Source organism: Sphaeramia orbicularis, chromosome 2 (assembly GCF_902148855.1).
Source record: "Sphaeramia orbicularis chromosome 2, fSphaOr1.1, whole genome shotgun sequence".
NCBI classification, from domain to species: Eukaryota; Metazoa; Chordata; class Actinopteri; order Kurtiformes; family Apogonidae; genus Sphaeramia; species Sphaeramia orbicularis.
The window spans coordinates 14,847,998-14,872,519 of record NC_043958.1 but is presented as its reverse complement, the minus strand read 5'-3'; the positions used below and the strand labels follow the sequence as shown (position 1 = coordinate 14,872,519).

At 41.0% G+C, this 24,522-nt stretch overlaps 1 protein-coding gene across 1 annotated transcript in view; it reads right to left on the bottom strand.

The window, feature by feature from the left end:
* Positions 1-23,027, bottom strand: part of LOC115434815 (Krueppel-like factor 7) — a 55,138-nt gene extending 32,111 nt beyond the window's left edge. Inside the window, exon 1 of the mRNA XM_030156941.1 lies at positions 22,696-23,027. Coding sequence (XP_030012801.1) covers positions 22,696-22,797 — 102 coding nt within the window. The 5' untranslated portion in view covers positions 22,798-23,027. The remainder of the gene's footprint in view (positions 1-22,695) is intronic.
* Positions 23,028-24,522: the final 1,495 nt, after the last annotated feature.

Sequence of the window (24,522 nt, the reverse complement as noted above, 5' to 3'; positions counted from 1 at the left end):
TCCAGACTGTTACTGGCCACAGCAAATAAGAGAGCCTTGGTCTGCGAATGCAATACCAGCGATGATTACAGTCACTCTGAGAAATTAATTTAAGATTTTACCCTAAAGGTAGAGTTGCACGACAAGGGATGGGGGATCTAAATCACCTTATCATTTGTGTTTTACTGTTGTGATTTTTGTATCTCACATTCTGAGGAAAAAACGTTGTCATATTTTTCTGCCAGCCATGAAAACTAGAGTCTTGTTTCTCAATGTATGTGCACCACAGTTTGTATTTAGCAGAAGATTTTGGCTTCTTCCTATTTAACTAGACATAATTTGTGTGGATGATGAATACGGAACTGGAGTTAGATCCACATTGCTGGTTTTAGGGTTACCCAATACAAACATTTTGGTTAGAGCTAGGAAAAGATTGTTTAAAAATGGTTTAACTTCTCTATTCCCACTAGATCCAGTTGCCATTTTGTATGACATACATTAGTTTCTACAGTAAACCTTTTGTCAATATAGGCATACTACATCTAATTGGAAATCTTAGATTCTCCACAATTAAATCGCTAATTTTATTTTAGGTTTCTAAAAGAATCAACTGGACAACGATCAAAGCTAATGGGACTAGGGTATATAGTTCAAGTTGTGTTTTGACCAAATATTGGATATTTTTTCTAAAACTGGAGGTTATCACCTTTCAAATGAGATAACAATGATTAATTTTAGCCTTGTGCTTGTTCAGGTATAAGCTTTGGGACTTGGTATGGCCAAGAAGTAAACATTTAAACAAATTAGTTGGGAAGGAAATATTATAAAATAAATATTAATAGATCTATTGCAAGTCTTTATTTATCACATCTTTGCAGTCTTTCAAGTACCAATCCAAGCACTCACATCTCACATCCAAACCCCAAAGTAGAAATGCTGATATGAAGTGTATTTTTTTTGTATAAAGACGTTAAATCCAATGTTTCCCCTTTGTGTTTGCAGGGATGCAAAGTGGCAACATTTTATTCTGGTAATTGGGTTGTCACATTCCACCCAATCTGTTTACCCTTCCTTTTGTTTTCTTACTTGTGATTCAGCAACAAACTTGGCGGTTCTATAGAAGTCAAAGTTTGGCAGGCACTTAATTCAGATTGTGTGTGTCTGTGTGTGTGTTTGTGTGTGTGTGTGTGTGTGTGTGTGTCTTACCCTGGAGTAGTGTGTCATAGGGCCTATGTCTACCATTGATCTGGTGCGCTAGGCCAAGCCATCACTTTGAGGTGACAGCTAAATGACCAGTAGCCCTAGGCAGTGGCCATCTTGCCAATAGCCTTTGTGTATTTGTGTGTGTGTTCGCGTCACACTGCCTAATCGATACGAAATGATACCAAGCTGGAGCTCATCAGCGGTGGCCGTCGCAGCTGACAGAGACGGTAATCTATAGCTTTACTGAGCAATACTTACACAACTCCCCCACCCATCCCCAGACATGAAGTCTCCAAAAGCACCACCCGCCATTGTAAGCTCCCCTTCAGGGTTTTTTGCTCCTTCCTGGAGCTCTGGCCCCCAGATTTCAGACTCCTTGGAGAGCAGCATGGCGTCATGAGCGAATCCCAGTTGAGCAGGGGAACCTGCCTACAGGCCAGAAGGGTGGGGTAGAGGGGAGATAACGCTTCATTTTCCTCGACACTGATCTGAATAGCAGAGCGATGCCCTGTTATTCTCAGTGGAGGCAGCGGCAGGGGGTGCAGCATTTGGCCAGGAGGGAACTTAAGGCTCCTGATGCACCGACGGGCCTCCGAAGCAACGAAGCAAAGGGGAGACAGAGGGAGCAGAGACACAAAGAGAAAGAGCTAGAGGGGGGAAGATGAAGGTAATTTATCTGCCTACCAAGAGAGACGATACTGGAGAAATAGATGAAAAAGTCTTTCTGTAGTCGTATGTGCACTGAATTACTTTTCAAATCAGGAGAGCAAAGTTTGATCTTTTAACACCAACCCTTTTCATGGGACCCTAAGTGAAAGTTCATAGAATTTCACTTCCAAAATGCATGTATTTGACTTAATTAGAAAAGCAACATCTTTTAGTTTCTGTGTTTAACATGTGGCTAAAACACAACTTAAACTGAATCAACCCTAATGATTTTATTAAGACTCTGATGAATTGGCTGGAAACTCAAAAGCATCTACTTGAAGAACTTTTGAGCCACTAATCCTATTCAATACAGGGAAATAATTCATCCATTATTGCATAAATAGTGTGTGTAGTGAACATGCAAACACCATTGTCTTCTGTAACACTTCTGAGTCACCAGTAAAACCCATGGAGTTTGATAAACAGCAGTGGTTGCAGACGCATGTTTTTGTGTTCGGTTAATGACATATTTTAATGAAAAAGTCATGTTTTCTTAATTTTCTCTCCATTGATTTAACAAATTTTGAATTTAATCTGAGCTTTTATTAACACCTACATGTTCAGTAAAGTAAATATAGGAAAGTTACAGATTTTCCTTGAAAAAAAAAAAAAAAAAGATAATAAAATAATGGTAGCGTAACATGTAGAAAAAAATTAATTTGGAAGTCTTGTCTTTAAGGGTTAAAGAAAATGTTGCATGCTGCTCCCTCCTATCTCTAAATGCATAAGCAAAAAATTAGATTAGACAAGAGGAAGAAAGAAGGGTAGATATGAAACCTGAAAAGCCAGGAGACACAAGACAAAGTCGTCGTCCTCGCTGACTAACAGCTCCATCTCTCCGAGCAGCCGAGCCTCACCTAGCTTTCAGATAACACAGCGCGGAAACAGCTTAATTACACACACAGCCTTATCAGACGACATTAGCCTCACAGTAATAATCAGAGCCGCCGTCAGCTGCTCCGTCAAAGCCTGGCAACGCAGCACCTTGAGGTGGTTTTACACAGTGCGGGCTTCAAGCTGATAACAGACCCTGCCAGTTGTTAAATCACAATTTGCTGACAGTGTATGAGAGAATAATGCATATTTGGTTGTAAACCTGACACCTCTTTTTACGCAGCCAGTTTTTGTTTGGATGGCTGCACTAATAGACATTTGAAGCGGTTTGCAGATGGCATATTACATTTAGTTTCATTTTAATTTTTAAGCTTTTAACCCTTTAACCACTGAAACATTATTTCAAAACAGGCTATGAGGAATTTGCGTCTGTAGAAGTGTTACAAAAGCTGTTGTGAGTGTATGCTTGTCTTCCTTTTCTTCAGTGGTTTTGCTTTACTGTGTGTTTTAGGGTCAAAAAGCGTGGAATGACAGAAAAAGACAAAGAGAAGAACTGAAGTTTGACAGGTTTTTACTAAATAAGGCACTCAGAATGTATATCAATAAGAGATTTAAGATGTTGAACATGAGCTGTGAACTGGAACACACTGTACAACATTTGAATTTTGGCCCTGTAGTTTTTGTTTTGGGGCTCTTTTTTCTGAGTCCACTACTTTTTGGCATCTGGTTAACTCCAAAAGCAGTTACATGATCAAAACTCGAAAAAAAAAATGCTGTAAAAAATAAATAAAGGAAAATCATGACAACACTGCAAACAACAGTGAAAACAAAAAACAACAAGGAAAACGATGTAAAGAAAAAAAGCCCAAAGTGAGTCGTGTTTTGCCCCCCATTCTGCAGGCAGCTGGGGGTGCACTGAGCATGCTCAGAGGCCTATAGAGAGAACAAGGTCTATTCTATCAGCATGTTTTGAAATTTTTCCTATTGAGCAAATGGTTGAGTTATTCTGAATATTTAAAATAAAACAGAATGCTCACCACGGACACATCAGGGGTTAAAGGGTTAAACTACCACTTAAAGTAAATTTCTTTACATAGATCTACAAGGTTTCAATGTTTCTAACATTGAGGAAGGGCTTATAGCTGCTAAACACTAGGATTGCTTGACACGTGCTTGTGTGTTTGTGTGATGGGGGATCTTCAAAAGCACCTTTCATCTTAGAGGAAAGCCACAATGATGGAGCACTCAGAGCGCAAAAACCTGGTGACCTCTGCCTAATGGAGCAGAAAGACATTTCCCATTGCTTTCTTGGAGCAGACACAACAGAAAACACACATCCCCATCATCCTGACACCAGGGACCTCCCCTCTGTCTTCCCAGAGCACGGACATGAGCGCAGACTACGCCTTAAGAAAACCAACTACTCGGTTGGTTGACACTGATCCTGCGTGTTGATTTAAATGATTAATCCAACTTTGTGCTTTTCTCTGGTTTATCTCTTCATTTCCTCTGATTTTGTGGTGGTTGCACAAGACACATTGGTTTTTGACAGCTCTTTGAACACTGTCTACATCCAACAATCAATCTGAAACGGAAATTATTGAGAGGTTTGCAGGAATAGTTTGTTATTTTGAGGAATCATCATCATTCACTCTGTTGGTGTCTTGTTATCACAGGTGGTTTGCCAGGAAAGCAGTAAGGACTCCAAAACTCACTGCTTTTAGCCAAGAAGGACTCCAGTACACAGCACTCACTTACAAACAAGCAGTTTAGCTTTTTATATATTTGTGTTTGTGCAGATCTAATGCTTGATAAGGGAAAAAAAAAGAAATGCTTTGTGCTTGTTTCCTTAAAATGAGTGTTTGGTCCCATGTAGTCCACTAGGTTTAATGGAAGTCCAAAACAGATTTGCCTCTTTTTTTACCATTATATAGGAGGTGCTTTTCAGCATTAAGGTATGTTGTCTTTTCTTCCCATATCTGAGTGTGGATCAAAATTAAAGTCCCCTTAACTTAAAAGCTCAACATGGACAAAACAATCACTGGCTCGAACAAGGGTCTTTCACAGTTTTAATGGCCATTGTAGTGGACCTCACCATTACATTCCACTACAAATTATTTACTGAGCACTTAACAATGTAAATAACCCAATATATATATATATATATATATATATATATATATATATATATATATATATATATATATATATATATAGTTTAAACTATGTACTGTGTGGAAAAAATAGACAAAATAGTAATTTGCAGTTAAACTACAAAGAAAAGGAGTTGATGTTCAGTGATTGGTCACTGGTTCCATCCTTCCATATCTGGTTGCTGATTGGTCAAAACACTAAATCAGAGACACATTCACATTCACTGACAAACATTTGTTGGTCTCTTTAATGGAGAAAAGCTGATTTTTTTTTTTTTTAAAGTACATCTGTTGTGCAATAATACCTGACAGGTGCTTTGGATCAACATGCTGAACATGTTTTGGCTGTCATTTATGTCCATGTATCTTGTAATTTTGTGGCATTGTTATACTAAGCAAGCAATGTGTATAGTAAAGCTACAAATAAGAAAATAAAACTCCAAAATGAATGATAATGGACTAAAGTGATGCAAAATTATACATCTGTTACTGTAAAATATATAGTAAAATATAGTTTTCCAAAACTTCCAAAATGCTGGAATCTAGACAGCACTAAAACTATCTGACAAAGTAGGCAAAACCCTCTGCTAAATGAAAAATTCAATGATCATTCATCCTTTTTTGCCATTTTGAAACCAGAACCATCTCTAAAATTCCCTGAAATTGGTGATCATCTTCCACTGGTTGAAAAAATGGAACCATAAAGTCCAGTTTCCACTCAGACCACCTATATTACAAAACGCTAAATGATAACGATGGAATCCAATCATGCAAAAAAAAAAAAAAAAAAAGTCCTATGAAGCTTTAATCCAAAATGAAATCACTGAATGATTAAAAGGATTAGTTTGACATTTTGAGGAATAGGCTTAGTCCCCATCTTTGTGTCACAACACCTAGCACAACCTATCAGTATCAACTGTTGGTATTCCGGGTATTAAACACACCTGAAGTCTACATGTTTTACTTTTCAGTCTGCATACTAAGCTAAACTAAATGCCACTGGTGTGAAAGTATAAAGTGAGATATACCATAGATCCTGTTTTTTGTCGAGGCACAGTCTTGTCGATGATTTCTGTTCTACAGTAAACAGCAGCTACAGTAAACATCCGTCGTCCCACAGAACAGCATAAACCAAACCATGCGCACATCCTCGACATGCTTAAAGCCACTTGACAAGCTGAGACAGATTAAACCGGTGAATAACTGCCGACCTTGAGAGTGAAACTGGGCATTATTAAGAGGTCTCAGGTTCAGGATACAACAAGTGCACTACATATAAAGACCTCTGCTGCTCCGTCTAAATAGCTTGTGACAAAGTGTGGAAAATGTCTTTGTTCTGGTTTTAAGAGAGGGATGAGAGAAGAGAGGTGGAAATGGATAGAGAAAAGAACAGAGGAGATTGGAGGAGATGAACGACAGAAGAGGAGGATGAGGTTGTAGCAAAGAGGGGAATGCACTGAGGATAGAGGGAGGAAAGGAAGGAGTAGAGGAATAGAGGGGGGTATAATCCCAATGACTGGAGCCATGTTGCATTCGCTGGGGAGGGGAACTCTGTCTCTCTTTAAGTGGATTTGGGTGAGCCGCTGTTTATCGGTGTTTGAGTCGCCAAGCGCTCCCTCTCAGCTGTCAAAACCATCCTAATCTAATCAGCAGACATTTCAGCCATTTGCTTTCAACAAGGCAGAGTGCACGCCGGACATGCTTGTGCGCCTGAGTACATCTGGGAGATGGGAGATGTATATATTTGCGGATGCATGGATCGACGAAGGGGGTTGGCGACAACAGTGGTTTTACAGCGGGGTTAGCAGCTTGCAGCAGGATTTGGGGAGTCTGTGCTCCGGATGTGAGGACCCCATTGTGTGCGGCAGGATGGCTAATCTTCATTACCGCACACAATGACGGGGCAAGAGAATGGGGCCTTGGCTGGAAAAGGCACGGAGAAACAAAAGAGCGGCGAGCAGCGAAAAGTGAAAAGAGCGAGGAGGAGGAGGAGGGCCGAAAATAACAGAGGGGAGAGAGATAAAGGGAACAGTGAAGCGGAAAAACTCTGCTTCCTCCTCATACAGTGTCAGTCAGAAAGGACCGCTCGCTACCCCAATCACGTCCACAAACCATGAAGTGCAACTGTGGCGCCGTGCCCGCACTGATAAGAGCCAGAATGGTTCATTCTTACATGCTTCTGGATGGCTAAATAAGAAGCAGGTCTGTTTTTTTTTTGTTTTTTTTGGCTCTGAGCTGTTGCAGGTGTTGTGTAACATTTGTCATGTCTCTCTGGGCCACAGTTTCAGGCTTTGTCACTCATTACAACACCAAAAACTCAGCGAGGGCGCAAAGGTGGGTGTGTGTATTGCAAGAAAACAACCACTGAAAGCAGGTCAGTGGCACAGACTCACAAGGCCAAGTTGGATTAGCTCAGGGTCGCAGACATGCTGGAGTGTGTTTTTGTGGGCAACGGAGTGCAGTTATGCAAGACTGTGTGCATCTCGGTGACTTTATGTACATCCAAGACCGTGCAAACAGGAGGTGGGGCTCTGTCGTTCCGTCTTTATTCCCACGGCGATGCTTTCAAAACAAACCTGAGCGACAAAGATTAGCCCAAGCCGCTTAAAATATTGAAAGACGTCTCCTTGCCACTGCTACTGCTGTGGGCTCTCCTCCAAGAGATAGAGCAGAGACAGCGTGTGTGTGTGTGTGTGTGTGTGTGTGTGAGTTTAGGTTGTACGAGAATGGGCGGCGGTAGCACGGAAGGCTGAACCTGCTCACCCCTCGCTACAGAGCAGCTGGCTTTTTCAGCAGGAAGCGCGAACAGAGTGCGAAGACTTTTCACCCCAATTTCATCCAGACAATGTGTGGCTGCTCAGTGGATAGGGAAAGAGGGCAATTTGACGCATCAGGAAAGGTGTTAGGAACTCACTGACTTTGGCCTTTACCTCTCACTGTGCTGCTTTGACTGGTGTCCCACATGTACAGCGTGCAGTTAGAAAAAACAAGTAATTACAGGGCAAAGGGTACAGCCCAGAGTTAGTGTGTTAAGATGTGGGGTTGAAGTTTAAAGGCTGGCAAATTAATGCGTTTTAAATTAATGAGAGGTCATGGCACTTACAGTTAAACACATACGGGGGAAAAAAAGTGTACAGACAGCAGACATGCCACCTGCTCCGTTGAATATTCTGGAGAAAACATCCACTTCTCTTCCTGAAGCACACACAGGTACAAACACACACACATAAACTCAATAAACTCTGTCTGTGAAGCTCTGTGTCTCGCTTCTACTTGCACACATACACCAATGAAAATTATTGATGTGCTCTCTTATAAAACAGTGGCTGCTCCCTGAAGTATTCCTGGCAACATCACAGGCTGAAAATAGCTGCCGACCCAAATAACTTTCCCCGCCGGAACGGAGAAGGAGCCAGACCACAGCCACCGGCGACTGGCTTTACTAATTGGCATCATTTTACAATGAAATAATATCTGGGGCAATAGACTGGATAACACATAGCAGTAAACTGGAGAGTTGGAGGTTATGCTGTCGAGCCACACAGACGCTCGCGGAGAAGGCAGCGGGAGGAGTTATGGGAGGCGGGGAGGATTGGACGGGGATGCCTTCGTTCTTGTAAGCATAAGTTATCAAATTCTCTTCCCTGAAAATACGCAAGAGGGAATTGGGTAGTGAAACATTAATGTGACACCATCAGTTTAGTTAAAAGACAGAAAAAACATCGACAGCAGGGGTTCATAAATGTTTTTAAGCGCAGACTGGTTGCTAGGATTTCACTCATGGATCCTCTTCAGGGACGCTGTTTTTATTTATTTGGCTGTGAATAAAAGAACCTCTTGCATCTAACCTGAGGTGCAAGATGTGCTCTTAAACTTAATGACATCATCTTTAGCTAATACACAAAAATGAAGTACTTATGGGATTGCAGCTTGGACACATTTACACACATTCTGCTTGAGATTATTGCTGCAAATCACTGATCATTGATTCATGATCAATGCATTATATCCAGTGAAGGTGAAGGTTGTTTGGGAGATGTAACAGTTTACAGATTAGTTGTTACTCTGTATTTTAGTTACTTCAAAGTAGACATGGATGATGTGACCACAAAATTAAATCTAGATTTTTGTGTTTTTACTCAAAGATACTGACTGTACTAAAACTATACAGTGCATAAAGCACAAACTGGAAAAAAAAGCGTTCATAATTAATCAGTTCAAAATTAATAAAGTGGAAGAACAGGTTGAATTTTGCATTTTTGTTGAGCAAGAAATGTCTTAATAGGTATAATCTCACTTTTGTAATGTATCTAATTGTTATTGTCAAATTTAATAATTAATTTCCCATCCCTACTTCAAAGTAATGTAACTCATTACATTTGATGCTTCAATTACTTTTCTAACCGTTTTGAACTGGGTGATTTATTTGAAAATGGGAGATGCTGCAAATCTAAAGAAGCAAAATTGATCAAAAATGGCAAAAATGAATAGCAAAGAGTTGCAAACCAGCAGTGTTAATGTACATAAAGTGTAAGTCTTGCTTTGTTTATTTAACAAAAATTATACTTTTGGTTGTAATGCTTTTGTAATCACCAACATTTTGACATGTTATTATTAGAATTAGAATAGAACTTTGTCATGGTAGGACACAACTGAGCAGGATCTTCCCACAAAAAAAGACAAATAGCAAAAATTTAGTGCAATGTTATTGTAGTTATTTTGCAGAATATTGTTCCAGTTAACGAGTTTCTCCCCAACACTGAAGGCATTTTCCAAAAAATGTAAGACAATACTAACCAACACCCACCAGTTCAATCAGACTTCTATTGACCTTTGACCTTTGGCCACCAAATACATACTTAGCGCAAATTTGAATCAAACTTTCAGGATCTTCTCTCAACCAGTTCTAGAAATACCATTTTTCAACATAATAGCGTCTTAACATTTGGGGAAAATTCATAAAAAGCACCAGTTTCTACAGGCTTTCACATACTTTCAGAGGTTGTTTTAATAGTTTTCAGGTTTTAAATGCACAAACACAGCTTTCTAGACCTTTTTCAGCCATGCCAAATAGACTATTCCATTTATCTTCACCCTGCTCTTACACTATTTCAGCCCAGAGGACACCACGCATACTCGCAGTTTAGCCCAAAAACCGCTACAAAAAGCGGCAGGACAGCGCAAACACAGATGTCTTTGGGCAGCCCGGATCTTAATTAGCACCAGGAGATTCATCTAATCAAAGGGTTGCCAGCCCATCATTAAGGCTAAAACACACAGTGCTCTCCTCGCATACCAGAAGAGAACAATGGGAAACAGAGGTATGCTGTCACGCTGATGAATGGCTCTTCCCACAGGTCTCATTAAATCACAGGAGGGCACTTCCCAGGCCGTTGGAAGAGTTAAGCAGGGAGCACAATCTTCTCACCCTCTCTGTCTGTCGACTTTGACACTTCGTAGCCCCCTTTTTTTCAAGGCTGCATGTCAAAATAATATTTCTCACCCTGACAAAAATGGCAGTCTCCAGCTTTGACATATAGGCTAATCCCAATTCAAGTGGAATCTGCCCGGTTTGGAGGCTATAAGTCATATCTTATCCAGACAACTTAGCCTCACAGGGGCCCGGATTGACTAAAACTACATGACAGACCCAGTGTCTTTAGGATAAACTGAGACCCAGTTTAATCTTCCAGTGAATTTAGCATCATGTGACAAAGGGAAACAGCCTTTATCTATGTTTGACCACGTTTGAGGCCTCATCGTGAGTTTAAGCTGCCAAATAGGAATCAGTGCAATGTGAGTGAAGCTGCTTTGATAACGCCGTCCAGTTACCAAGTTACCAGTATTACCAACCACAGATACATGTAATGTCAAGGTTTATGAGCCAAAAGGACATTTCAAGCTTACAATATCGTGTTGCTGTTACTGATGATGATGATTGTCAACTTCTTGTCTCAGATATTTTTTTATGAGTACTTTCAGCTCTTGGTTAGAATTTGGGAAAGTAGAGGCCAGAGCTTTGTCTGATATAGAAACAGGACCATAAGTTCAATGATGTGTCCTGTGCATCAACAGTATCTCTTCTCAAAAACCACCTATTAATTTTCAGATCAATCTGGCTTGAAATAAATGACAAAAAGTGATGATGAATACAAAGAGGATCAATGGGAGAAAAACCTACATGTGTGGATGCATCTCAGGAGATTTTCACCCAAGGGTCACATGTTTTTAGATTAGATAGACTTTTGGTAGCACAGTAACATGTTCTGCCATCATAATGTTGTATATAACTTTAAAAACAGCACAATATTATTGCGCTTGTAGCAAACCTTACATTTACTTCTGTTAGTTTTTTGTCTTTGTTTTTTTTTAGTGATGCCCTTGTGTTGCTTCCTGTGATCGGTCAAAAAGTTCGAACTATCCAAAAGATGTTTTCACTCTCTACATGGGCTCAACCAGTTCAGTTAGACCCTCTTTTGGTAAGACCAAAGACCAACTGGTTTTGCTTGGGTGAGCTTTCAAATCTTCAAATTTGGTTCCAATCAAACTGGCAAGTTAAACAAGGTAGACAAAAATGTGCCTGTTGGGTCAGTTTTCCAATGACAATCTTTTTTCCCCCTCCCAAATTATTCACTACCTTTTAAAAAAAAAAAAAAATCAGTATCTAGATATGATAGTGACTCAGTTGTTGAACTTCATCAAACAGATCACTACCCTATCATTCAATTGCCCTATATTTTAATCCTTACCCGTAATGTTTCTGGTAGCAATAGATAAACCTCAAACAATAAACCTGATGTTATACTGAACCTAAAAACTTGAGGATGCAAGCTACAGAAGAGTCCTGGACCTCTGCCATCCATCTCCACCACCTCCTGTCACTGAGGAAAGACAGGCAGCAGATCCTTCGGTGACAAATTGTATTGAGATTGTGATTTGGTTGGACAAATAGGTGTGTGTGAGGCTGTCAGAGGACAAAGAAGTCTTGACAGTGACCAACAAGGTCAACTGCAACAAGAAGCACCAGTTCACAGCAGGTGGGAGAACACCAGTGGGAATGGCTTTGCGACTCTTGATTTTGCATGCTGGACAACTACAGCTGAGGATTGAGGCTAACTATGCAAAGTACTCATACACACATATACATGTGACCAGACAAACACTTCTGAAAACACACAAAAGTGTCAGTGTTTGCATAATACAACCAACGCACACATCTTTATCTCAAAGTGGCATTGGTCTCTATTGAAAGACCATGAATGCAACCTCAAGCTAGATAACCTCCTAAAAGTCAACAAGGCCTGCATTAACAATTCAGCAGTGATCTTCACCGATGACTGTCTTGCTTTATAAACTATCCAACCCCTTTCAGAGCATGGGGCGTCCTTGCGGCTGTCACCACTGAGAGCTTAGGGCCATGATTGATGACTGGCTTCAGATGACAACAACAAGCAGCGGTGTTTACTCAGAGCAAATTGCCCTTGTCTCTCTCCGCCCTCCATCTCTTTCCCCTTTCTCTTCTCCCTCTCAATCTTTGGAGAGAGATGGTCCACATGGCTGGATCTCTGGTTTCTGGATGGCTAGGACTCCCTTGGGGTGGGATTAGCCTCCCAGACTGACAGCTAAACAAACAAATAGGCCAAAGCTGAGCATCTTGCTTGCCAAGGCTGCCTAGCAACAGGTAGGCAGTGAGATGGGATGTAACGCTTGGTATGCTGCCGCCAATGATGGCTTTAAAATGCCTGGACATGGTGTGAATGTGTGGCCACTATCACAGCCAACAGATTTACGATTATGTGAGCTGACTGGAAAATCAAATAAATCATAGATCCAGTAGGAAATAACCAAGAAATAGATTGGAGACACTTTTTACACAATGTTACAATGATAAACTCACAACATCACACCTGGAAACAGCTATATTACAACAGCAGACATCCTTCCTGCCTTTATCTATCATTAATAGATACTTACGTATTCCACGTGGGTGCTAAAGCACACTTGGCCTGTAGCCAGTGACACTTAGACTATGTTGACATAGCGGCTGCAGCTTTGTTCTTCAATCAGTGTCTATGCAGGATGTGTTCAGGCAGTCGGACAAGTTGGCCACATACACATTTTAAGTCCAACGCCAAGCTATGATAAACACAATATGACAAACTGATACATTCAGACTAGCTAGCCATTACTACTGCAGTCAGTTTGGTGGTAATTGTAAGGCTACTTGGCTCAGTATTGCAATAAATTAATTAATTAATGGTACATTGCTGATTTTTACTAATATTTTGCAAGCCTACTAAACCTACATACATTTGCATTAACATTGATCAAAAAGTAAGATGTTTTGTCCTTGCCATTTGAGCACACATGATAAACCCACTGCAAAAGACTCCTTAAATCATCACACATTCACACTGTTTCACCAGCGAACCCTCGGCTACTCTCAGCTTCATTTGTCTCAATTCACAAAAGCGACTGTGAGGTTAGCCTGTGTATTCACCACAACACAAATCATCATTGCTGTTCTGTGTTATTATTGTAAATTGCGTATTTCTCTCATATCATGCAAGCCTACTAACCATCACTGCCCTCTACCCTTGTAAATTTGCAAATTGATTGAGACATATAACCTTGTTACATCAGCTGGGGAAAGACCAAACATCAAGCTGAGAATATATTGTATTTAATCCTCAATACCCTGGGGCTAGATTTGGATATCTTTATTAAAATCCATGCAAAATTGGAACACAGAAAATACAGTCAGCATGTGTTTGGAAATGGTTTCATCTTTATAGTTAGTTTCTGTCAAACTGACACCCTAATGCATAATTTAGGAGTATTTTTTCCACACATAATGATGTCTCCTTGATGATTGTCTTGTAATGTACGCAGTCGTAACACTGACCCCACAGGCTTGTATTGTAAGCACTAGGCATGATGGGTAATCACTTCGTCATCCTCTCCTCATCAGTCTGGAACAGGGTCAATCTGGACTCATCAGACCACGTGACCTTTGGAACAGTCCAATCTTTATGCCCTTTATTAAATTGATGGTTAATGGCAGTAATTATCCAATAGATGAATCTTAACTCTTTGCTTGTTGGTAAATCCAGATGGACTTTTTTTTTTTTGGCTGGGCAGTGCATCGAGTCTGGCACAATCACTGTTTTGTGATACCAGCATTATCATGGGCACATATTATGAGTAACTCTGATTCCCAGGCCTTGTCACTGGTGTTTTCACATTTTTCCTGACACACACTATGCAAAAGGGCCTTTATTCAGCATTGTGCCAATTTTTGATTGCGTAACTCTCCCGAGTTCAACTTTTTGCAGAGATTGACTTTAAATAAGGGTTAAAGCAGGGCAAATCAAACCAGGCAGCTGTGACTCTGTCAAAACTGCCTTCACAGAGTATGAGCGAAACACAGTCGTAAGATAAAGAAAGAGAGACAGAGAGTAGGTGGTGATTCCAAAGCATAAAAACGAGTGTCTGGGACTTCTCTTCCTTCTCTTCCTTTTCTCTTTTCTCCCTGCGGTTGCCAAGCCGGATGGCAGCAGCGAAGCATGTCGGATCACTGTAAGGTGCTGTAACGGCTTCCCGATTTCGCCTCAAATGATGTGAAAGTCATTGCCAAGCCATGTGTGCCGGTGTGAGGCAAAAAAAATGACTGGCTCCTCTTCTCACTGTTAATCAAACCTGGGGTGGCAGAGCGTTTCGCAGACGGAAGCCATACATAAAGATGTGCTTGTTCACTACACTCTCCCTCCCCCTCCCCCTCCCCCTCCCCCTTCCTCCTCATGTCCCCTTCCCCCTTCCTACACCACTTCCCCTGCCTCTGCTTCTGCCAGTCACAGGAGCCTCAGACAAATGAATACTTCCTCTGCTGTCCTCTCTTTCATCAGAGCTTCCCACCTTTTCATCAATGCCCATAAAGCAGTAGCAGGCACCTATCACTGGCAATCGCCTCTCAGCTGTCTGAGTGATGAGACAGAGGTGGCAGAGTTCACTGAGCGCTCTTATGACAGAATGGATGTTACTGGGTCAGGGGGTCACTCGCACATCTCATTACACAATGTATACAGACACACAAATCTCTGGACCTGCGTGTGAGGAGGTGTGTATGCAATACATAGAAAAAAGATGAAAATATCAACCTCTTCACATCCATGGATTAATGCGTTCTGGGGTTAAGGTTCAATTTAAGCCATGCTTGATTTGATGTTTGATGATTCCTTTCAAATGAAGTCTAATACCTGTACCCTCGCCTATGATTGGCGTTATAGCCATGTGTGAAAAGAGTGTATATTTATAGGGTCAGGGTTTAAGTCTTGTTTAGCTACGCGCCAGAAATTAGAAGATACTTCCTTTCAAATGAAGTCTAAAGCATGCATTTCGACCGTACACTTACTCTGTTATGACTCCAACCCTGACTCTAGTCCGCAGTTAGAATAGGACACATGTCTAGAACTTAGAGGATGCTCCTTTTTAAGTATAATGCATGCATTTTGGCCTCAAATTACATCTGCTCTAATCCCAACACATTCATTTAGGCTCTAGACTCACCAAAAAAGGCTAGATTTTAACCCTTGAAGACTTCAGACTACTATTATGGCAACTTACAACTGAATTGTTACCTACCATTAACCTTTATTCAGTGATTTCTGACCATTTATTATAATATTATCCTCTGTATTTTGCATTTTTTCAGCAAAATGCCAGAATTTTCCTATATTTACTTCACTGACTGTGTACTTGTTCAGAAAAGTGACTTTTTCAGCAAAATATATCATTCATTGAATGTAAAACCAAGCATCTACACCACTGACATTTGCCAAACTACATGGGTTTCATACATGGTTGCTATGGAGCCTCTGAACATCCAAATTGGTCACATCTGATGTCATTGAAAAGCTACAAAACTATGTAAAGTTGATATGAATTATTAAAATGTACTGATAGGATTAGTGATTCAATAATTACTAAACACTTTACATCATTAGATGCTTTTGGTTAGGGGTGGCTGTTTCAGTCTTTAAGGGTTAAACAAATTTCCAAGTATCAGCAAGGACTTAATAAACAGAAGAAAAAGGCTAAAAGTAAATACAAGAAAAAGTAAAAAACTGGGCTTCTGCAACTGCTAGAAAACAGCAAGCTCTGTCTCGTTAGCATAACTGGTGCTGTGCAGGAGCCAAATTGAGTTTTTTCCGTTCCAGCTCATTTATCTGTTTATACTAATTGGATAAACTCGTAGCTCTTTTATTACAGTATTTTTTCCCCCTCATAAAAAGACCTGCCTCTTTTTATTTTTTCCTCGAATCGATGCATTGAGTAATAACCTTGTGGCTGAAAACACTTATAAGCAAAAGATGCTGCATTGTGCACCAGCGCACAAAGGCTTCCTTTCACGGCCCGTTGAGTCACGGCCCAGGCCATGTCAAATAGATTCTATGTGGCATCCGTCTCCCAGATCTTCTGACTGGTAAGAGGCGAGCAAAACAACTCTGCAACAAATCAATTTCATATTCGACATGTGAGTGTCATGAGGTAGCACGGGCTGAATTCTTTGTGGATGTTTGGAAATTACCTGCGACTGTGCCACTCCATCACATCTCCAGAGGCTTTTGGACCAGACGTCAGTTAAACTAAAAGGGAATTAACTAAATTTTACTTTGGAGAGTGTCCAAACTTGATTTTGGGAATTCTACATCTAATACTTAGAGTTGATGTGACATTTTAATAAAGCCACAGGCGTGAACGAACACACCACAGGAGCTCTTTTGAGACAAATAAGATTATCTCCTGGTTTGTCCTTCGTCCGCCTGCTCGCAGAATACTGAACTGTGCCCGTTACAGGATTGATTTAATTTTAATTTGCATAAAATTACATCAAACAGCAGCGGAGGAAAAGGTCACAGACGAGATAGTGTGCGAGGTGTTCTTTTTTAACTGGCTGCTGATTTGGGCTCCACAATTCAACACTAGCAGACGTTTATTCGCCTCAAAGCAAAGCAACTTAGGAAATGTTGTTACCTGGCAGCGGCTGAGTTCTAACACAACTGGTGTGAGGGAATAAGGCGCAAGTCCTGAGTTACACAACAGCCCTGCAGAGATCAAAAATCCATACCAAGCTAATTCTATAAGAGGAAAAGAAGAAAAAAAAAATAAGAGGAGCAGAAGAGAAGGGGTTGGAGACAGGAAGGAGGGGGCGCTTGGCTGTGTGTGAGAAAGCAGCTGTGGCCTACTGAGGATTACATAACACACTGAGACACAAACGCACCGGCGTGCACCGACCAACACAAACACACCACTGCATATGGACGTGTGCTTCCACTCCATACACTCTACACTATTTACAGTCTGACTCCAGATTCTCAGCTCTGGATCTTTTTTTTTTTTTTGTCATCTGTCCCATTCTGTTTGACTTCCTGGCCTGCGTCCCTCTGGAGGCTGACGTGGCGGTGTGTCTCTGGGGCCAGAACCACAGCTTTAGCACCATAGTCAAGTCTCAGCCAGTGATGGTCAGACTAGACAGAGACACAGGAATAGATTCTGCCTCATCCTAATCCCAGAATGTTGTCTTTTTGTTTTCAGTCTTCACCTCCTGAGACTAAGGAAACTAAAAGTTTGGGCTTTTTTACATTAAATAATTTCCTTGATTAGAAACAACATGATGCAACAGTTTTTCAGATACATTTTTTTAATGGGATGCCTTTTGCAGTGCACTTTTATTTATTTTTTTAAGTGAAGCTGTGAATTTCTTGTCCCAAAATGCATTGCTGGGTCTCAGGAGGTTAACACAATGTAATATTTATACTTCAACTAACCTTCTTATTTTTTCTCAATGATTATCCCTATTAGTCCTGCATATTTATAAGGAAGCAATGATTGCAAACTCTATTCAAAATGATACCGATAGCCGATGCTGATACCAATGTTAGTGTGGATGTTGTCATTTTGTTTTCATTTTTATCCATCCACTCTTTTATAATGAAATGTTTAATATAAATATAAACACAGCAACTATTTTAAAGTCTTTCAGTCCATTATAGCATTATCTCTGAATGAACACAGATTCAAATACACAAATGTATGAAAAATCTTTTTATATATCACAACTGATAAATATCTGCCATTGGTGAAATGACATCTTATATGCTGATACCGATATTAGCCAGCATCAGCAAATATTGGCCGATATTGACTATCTCAGTGCATCCCTACATATCTATCTATCCCCTGACTGCCACTGACATGTTTTCCATTCCAATCATGTGATAAATAGTGACATTAACTCCCAAAATGTCATCTTCTAATACAGACTCCAGGCAAAAATGCCCCCAAATTGAATTTTTTTTTTAGTTAATTTCTGACTCATACCTATTTTACTTCCAATAGAAGTATGAACAGCACATATTACATTGACTCTGATCTGTACAATTCTAGTTTACTTCACTTCAACCTTGAATAATTCAATTTTTGACCCATTTGACTCATTTCTAGAAAGTCTACACCACAAAAGAAACATGCAACATGCCATTTTTAGAAACAGGATCCACAAACCAAAGCAAATTTTGTTAGAAATATGATCATAATCAGATTTCTACAGCAGCTATTGTTGCTCAAATTGGATTTCTATTGCCCCACTTGAAAACGTTCCAATGACAATGTCAAATCCAGAGTGATGGAGGTGCTCCACAGAGTCCATGTCATGCTGTGACTAGACTTGTTTGGAGGACAAGGTGATGGACTTCCATTTCTCATGCTGTCAGCGGGGTCACAGTGGGATGTTAGACCTCAGGAGTGGGTAGGATCACACTATAATAAGCACTATTCAGTCAATCACAGGGTCTTTGGATTATTCTAAGAATTTATTATTATTTAACTTGTCTTAACATTTGCTATTAAATAAGAAAATAAAGTGATGATGATGCTGTATTGTGAATTGAACTGTTTATTTAATTGCAGACCAGAGCAGATTAGACCCTGGAGCGACAATTGATGGAATTGTTGTCAAAGTTTTGCATCATCTGATTGGCCTTTATAGAGTGTGATGATTGAAAGTCAAGAAAAAGAGGCCGATCAGTCAGAGGGACGTAAAAGATATGGGTGAAAAGAGTCACAGAAAAAATATGTCAGAAAAGTTAACAAGCTGAAAGCCAAGTTAAAAGATGCTGAAGACTCAAAGGACCACAGTAAGTCCTGGTTGGACCACTAGTTATTGTTCTTTTTCACATGTAGGCCAGGTCAGGACCATGACTCTTTACAGACTACAGTCTAATATTGGCCTCATAGGAAATAATGTGACTAGACACAGAAAAATAGATCAGATCCGAGCAATAAATCTGAGCTGAGGACTGTGTGGACGAAGCCTAAATGACTCCATCTATCTGCATCCAGTCCTGTGCTCGGGGACACCATGCCTCTCTGCCCTCGTCTTCTTCTCTGACCGTCTGTCTACATGTACTCGTCGTTCCTGGGGGGGTTCGAGCTAACCGGACTGTGAAATGCGAAACCCTGCAGCAGCGGGGGAGAATGTGCGTGCTCGGCAACTTCCTCCAAATCTACCCCCCCACCCCCCGCCCCCCTTCTTTCCACCACCACCACCACCTCCAGACAGAGCTGCAGCCACTGCCTGGGAAATGTGCATGTTATCGAGTGGCGAGCAAAAGTGGAAGTAAGTGAATGCATCTGAACACGCATATGGAGGTTGCACCGAAGCCCCCTGCTGCTCCGTCCACATTTAGAAACACTGAAGCCATGTACAATCTGTCCACATCCACATATAGAAGCCCATAATGCACCAGGCAGCAACATACAGACATTTCGCTTGGGTAGGCATCATCACGCTAGGTAGGCACTCAGCCTATGAGTGTGTGATTTGAGCCCCTAAGGGATAATATGTATGCTGGAGGTTATGGAGTGTGTCCTGAGGTCAATGACAGACAGCCATTTGTGGTGTTCTGTTACGTCCTATCCATCAGGGTCAAGTGCTGTAGAAGAGGGGGCGTGTCATCAGTGCAGCCAGGAGCCGGTTAAAACATCATTTCAGCCTGAAATCTGATCCAGATGCTTTGTCTTTCTACATTTGATGAAAAAGTTCCATACAGGCTAATGAAGGTTTGACAATGATGCCAAATAGGCTTTATCAGAGGGGATGCCAGTTTACAAAACAGCGCCACAAGAAAATGTAGCCAAGATAACAAGCAATTTCTGTTTGCAGAAAGATGCAAACTAACACGTGTACACTTTGCTTGAAGGAATGGATTCCACAAATAATGACTAGCTCTGCTTGTTCTAAATCCAGCTCAGCCCTGTTGTTTGTTCCAACTCTGAACAACCGACTGTACGGGGAGTTGGAACGGAGACGGCACAGTTCAGTTTGACATTATTAGGTTCAATAATGGAACAAATAGCAGCCTCAAATGTACCATCTGCAGACCTCCAAACACTTTCCTCCTTTTCTGCTCCCCATCCCCCTATAAACGCCTGAATCATGCCTCACAGACACCAACAGGGGACACAGTCATCATTCTTGCCATCGGATCTCAGGGAGCCATTTAGGCCCCGACTACAACGTCCTCCTATCTCGCCATCAGACCCCATAAAAGCATCAAACTCTAAATTGTGCCTGGAATACAGAGGTGTTAGTGGTGGTGGCGGTGGGGGTTGCTCAAAACACCCGGTGTCGGCTTGGAGACAGAGCTTTTAAAGCGAGTGACAAATCATAATTCCTGTATTCAGGGGGAGTCTGTGGCATCTTCATGTCGCTACAATGAACACAAGGTTCACTTTTGCCAAGAGAGCAGCGCTGGGAGCCCAGAGTGTGAGGCAACTCGTAATCCTTGTGTTTGGAAAGACACAATACTTCTTGTCCTAAAATGGGGTGCCTTCCAAAAAAAAAAAAAAAAAAGAAAGAAAGAAAGAAAAGAAAAAACTTCTTTGATATTTGCTTCTGTGACTGTGACAAGCCTGACAAATAGCCCGCATGTTAACAGAACAAAAATGGCATTTAAACTGTCTGACTGGTAAATGTTTACTCTTTATTTGTATATTGAATTATACTCATAGTGAAAAATACCTTTAAAGGCTGAAATGATGAAGATTTGGATGACATATACACTTGTTGAGCAGTAAAGAAACAAAAGGGGGGATTTGAATTGTCAAATTTGGTCTGATGATAAGGAAAAGAAACCATTTTTTCAGTTCAAATCTGACACAAGAAGCTTCTGTTACAAAAATCAGCTTGAACACAGTTTTATATGATGTCCCTATGATTTCAACATGGACAATGACAGTCATTCTAGTCCAAGAAAACTGACATTTACCACCTCCAGAGCTGTTCCTGCTCCTTTTGCCTACACATGCAGCTCTATTCCATTTGCATCAGGTATTGATTTTGATATGCAGGCTGTGGGTGAGAATCTGGAGAGACATGAGCTGCATATGCTACACGTAGGCCTGTGCAATTTAAGAAAAAAAAAAAATCCACTGACAGTGAAGTCAGGGATTTGGAGACTTGTTATGAAAAGATGCGTCGGTGGCTAACAGTAGGATGCCAATTAGGCTGCTTGGCCACAACGAATGGATCCACGGTCACGCACCGGTTTCTCTCTCTGCCGCCCCCCCCACCCCACCCCACCCGCATCCCCCTCCCCCTCCTCCTCTTCCTTCTTCTCCATTCCTCTTACGCACGGAGGAAGTCGGGAAAAACTGGTGCTCCTATTGCATGAACAATACCGGCATCACATTTACATGCGATGATTTTTTTTTTTTTATTTAACTCTGTCACGGTCAGTGAAGTGCAGCAAGAGAAGAAAAGCATCATCACCAGTAGTAGCAATGAAAAGGGGGAGTTATTTAAGCTTGGATGCTGAAGGAAAAGCAAAAATCTGGTGACTACAGTGCTCTTAAGCTGCAGGGAAACTAAATGGATGAGAAAGAAGGAGACAAACTGAGATAGTAATGTAAAAAGTACTGATTTTACGCTGCGTAAAGTACTCCAACACAGCATTACTGCGAGAAAAACGATGGAAATCCACAGAAAAGCGACTCTATACATAGATATAAAAGAACATGCTTTCCTCCCCTGATATTGTGGGGGAGAAAAGCATCTCTAAGAGCAGCCGTGGATGTGCAGAGTGCCGGTTGCGTCTCCCCCTCCCTCCCCACGCATCCATCACCATGTGGCCGCGTGGATCCCCCGTGCTCATTTTCTCCCCCCTTTAAATCATCACCCACTGAACTTGCACGGAGGTTGTGTTTACCAAAATAAAAGAGACAGAAAAATGAAATCGTGGAAGCGGACGCGCACATGACACTGGACTGAACCTTTGCGCATGTAGTTTTTTCCTCCATCACTGCATTTAAAGATGAGACAGACATGTTAGGGTATCTATTATAGATAAGAGAGGGGACTTCTCTATGTGCAGGGGGGGTTCACAACTCAGTAATCAGAGGGATGGAGATGTATTATTCACGACCAATTCCGGCTCTATTATGGGATTCGGGTCTTCATCTTCCCAAATCGCATTTGACATCTTTATTACGCGCCGGGGTGCGTTCGCATTTTATCCACTTTGCCATCCCTCAGAAAACTGTCAGATATATGAGTGATAGAAAGGCATCTGATGAGCTCGTTTCTCCCTGAACTGAACTACACATGCGTTTTTTTTGTCCTCCTAAAAGTTGATGTCTGCATCCAAGCGCATGTGATCACAAGCCCATCCAAGAGCGAGCGGACTCTGACATGATGCTGCTTTTTAATTATTTATTTATTTTTCTGTTAAATGTAAAGTTGTTGGTGGTGCACACGTACCTGCTGCCAGTTCTCCTCCAACGAAGGCATGGCAGAGAAGTAACCGGTGTCGTGAACCAGCTGAAGTTCCTGAAAGATACTGTGGTTCGCCAAGACATCCATCGTGACGCTCGGTTTACGAAAGGAAAAAAAAGAGAAAAAAAAAAAAAGAAAAAAGAATGATCCACAAGAAATATGCTTCCTTTCTTGTCTGTCAGATCTCTACATCCACTTCTTTCATAGTAGTCCGTGGAAGGGAATTGACTGATCTGTGTGGAAATGTGGAGATGAGTGTCCCTGTACCTGCGCGCATTATCGGACTCGATGCGTAAAAGAGACTGGAGGTGATGGAGGCTCCACGCGTATCCGTGTTGCCAAAATAGACAGCGATAGGGAGCCAGAGAAGGGGAGGGGCCCTGTAATCGAAGGGGCGGGGCTTGTGCTGCCAATCAACTCCCTTGTTTGTCCATTTAAGGTGAATGGGCGGATGAGGTTTGATTAGAGCGGCGGCGGACCGTGGAGGGGCGGAGTTAGGCAGATTTACAGGGCTTGGTTGGCTCCGGCGCCTCGTCACTCATGCCAAATATGGGCTCGATAGGTGAGCTATTTATGGATGGGTATATTAGATTTGGAAGAAGGTCTGAAAGGCTAGTCTGAGAGGAGAAGCCATGGTGTAAACATCATGTGTCCACAAACAGGAGCTGGAAACTGGACTGATAGGCCGCTATATTGTTCCACAGTGTAAATATTTAATCAGAATGAGATGCAGGATGAGGCATTAGACCACAGGTAACAATATATTTCCTGTGCAAGTCCTGCAAAACTTATTATACCTAATTATATTTTAATATCGACATCCTTCAGTTGCAGCCTATACCATATAACACAGCTGTTTTATATTAGAACTTTTTCATATCATTACGTCTATAAGTTGAAATCAATGTGACGTTTCTTCTGGAGGATTGTGGATAGGAAAAGACAGATACTGCAAACATGTGACCAGATGTACATTTGACATGCTATATTCTTATTATTTTTTTGAGATTTATTTTGGGTTAGTGAGCAGCAAACAGCCTGAGGTCAGACTCAAACCCAGGGTGCTGTGGTAAGGCCTTGGCCCATGTGGTGTAAAATACACAGGGGAGCCACCAAGGAACCTGTATTGGGACATTTTCTGGCATACTAAACAGCATGAAACCTAGAAAGTGTTCATAAATACACAGGTAAAGGGGTTTTCACTGACTATGTTCATTTTAACCTGTGTCTCTAATAAATTACTTTCATATATATGTATTTAATGATTTTTATGGGTAGCTCTAGGCATTGACAACACTGACTGTTTAGCCTCAGGGAAAGATACCAGGGTTTAATATGGAAAAGATCTGCAAAGATGTAATGATTAAAATAATAATAATAGTAATTATATGGAATGTGGCATATGGCTGCAAAGGGGACTTCTTCAGATAGCCATTTTATTCCATTTTTACATTTCAGAACATTCCACAAGTAATCTGTTAAGGGAAATCTAAAAAAAAAAAAAAAAAAAAAGTTTCATCATCATCATCATCATCATCATTATTATTATTATTATTATTATTATTATTATTATTATTATAGTTTGGTTGTATGATGTAACAAATTAACTTCAATGGACTTTTCCAGTTTAAAAAGTTTTCCAGTTTAAAGTAATTATAATGCCCATCCCAAATGTCCAAAGTAAGTTTTAACCAAAAAAGTAGGAGTGTTATGGTACCTGTTATTTGAAGATACAGACCAGAGCCATTGAAAGACAGTTGTGTCGCCACTCCGGAGATCACGTGGTTCATGTAAGCCTGAATAGTTCCAAAC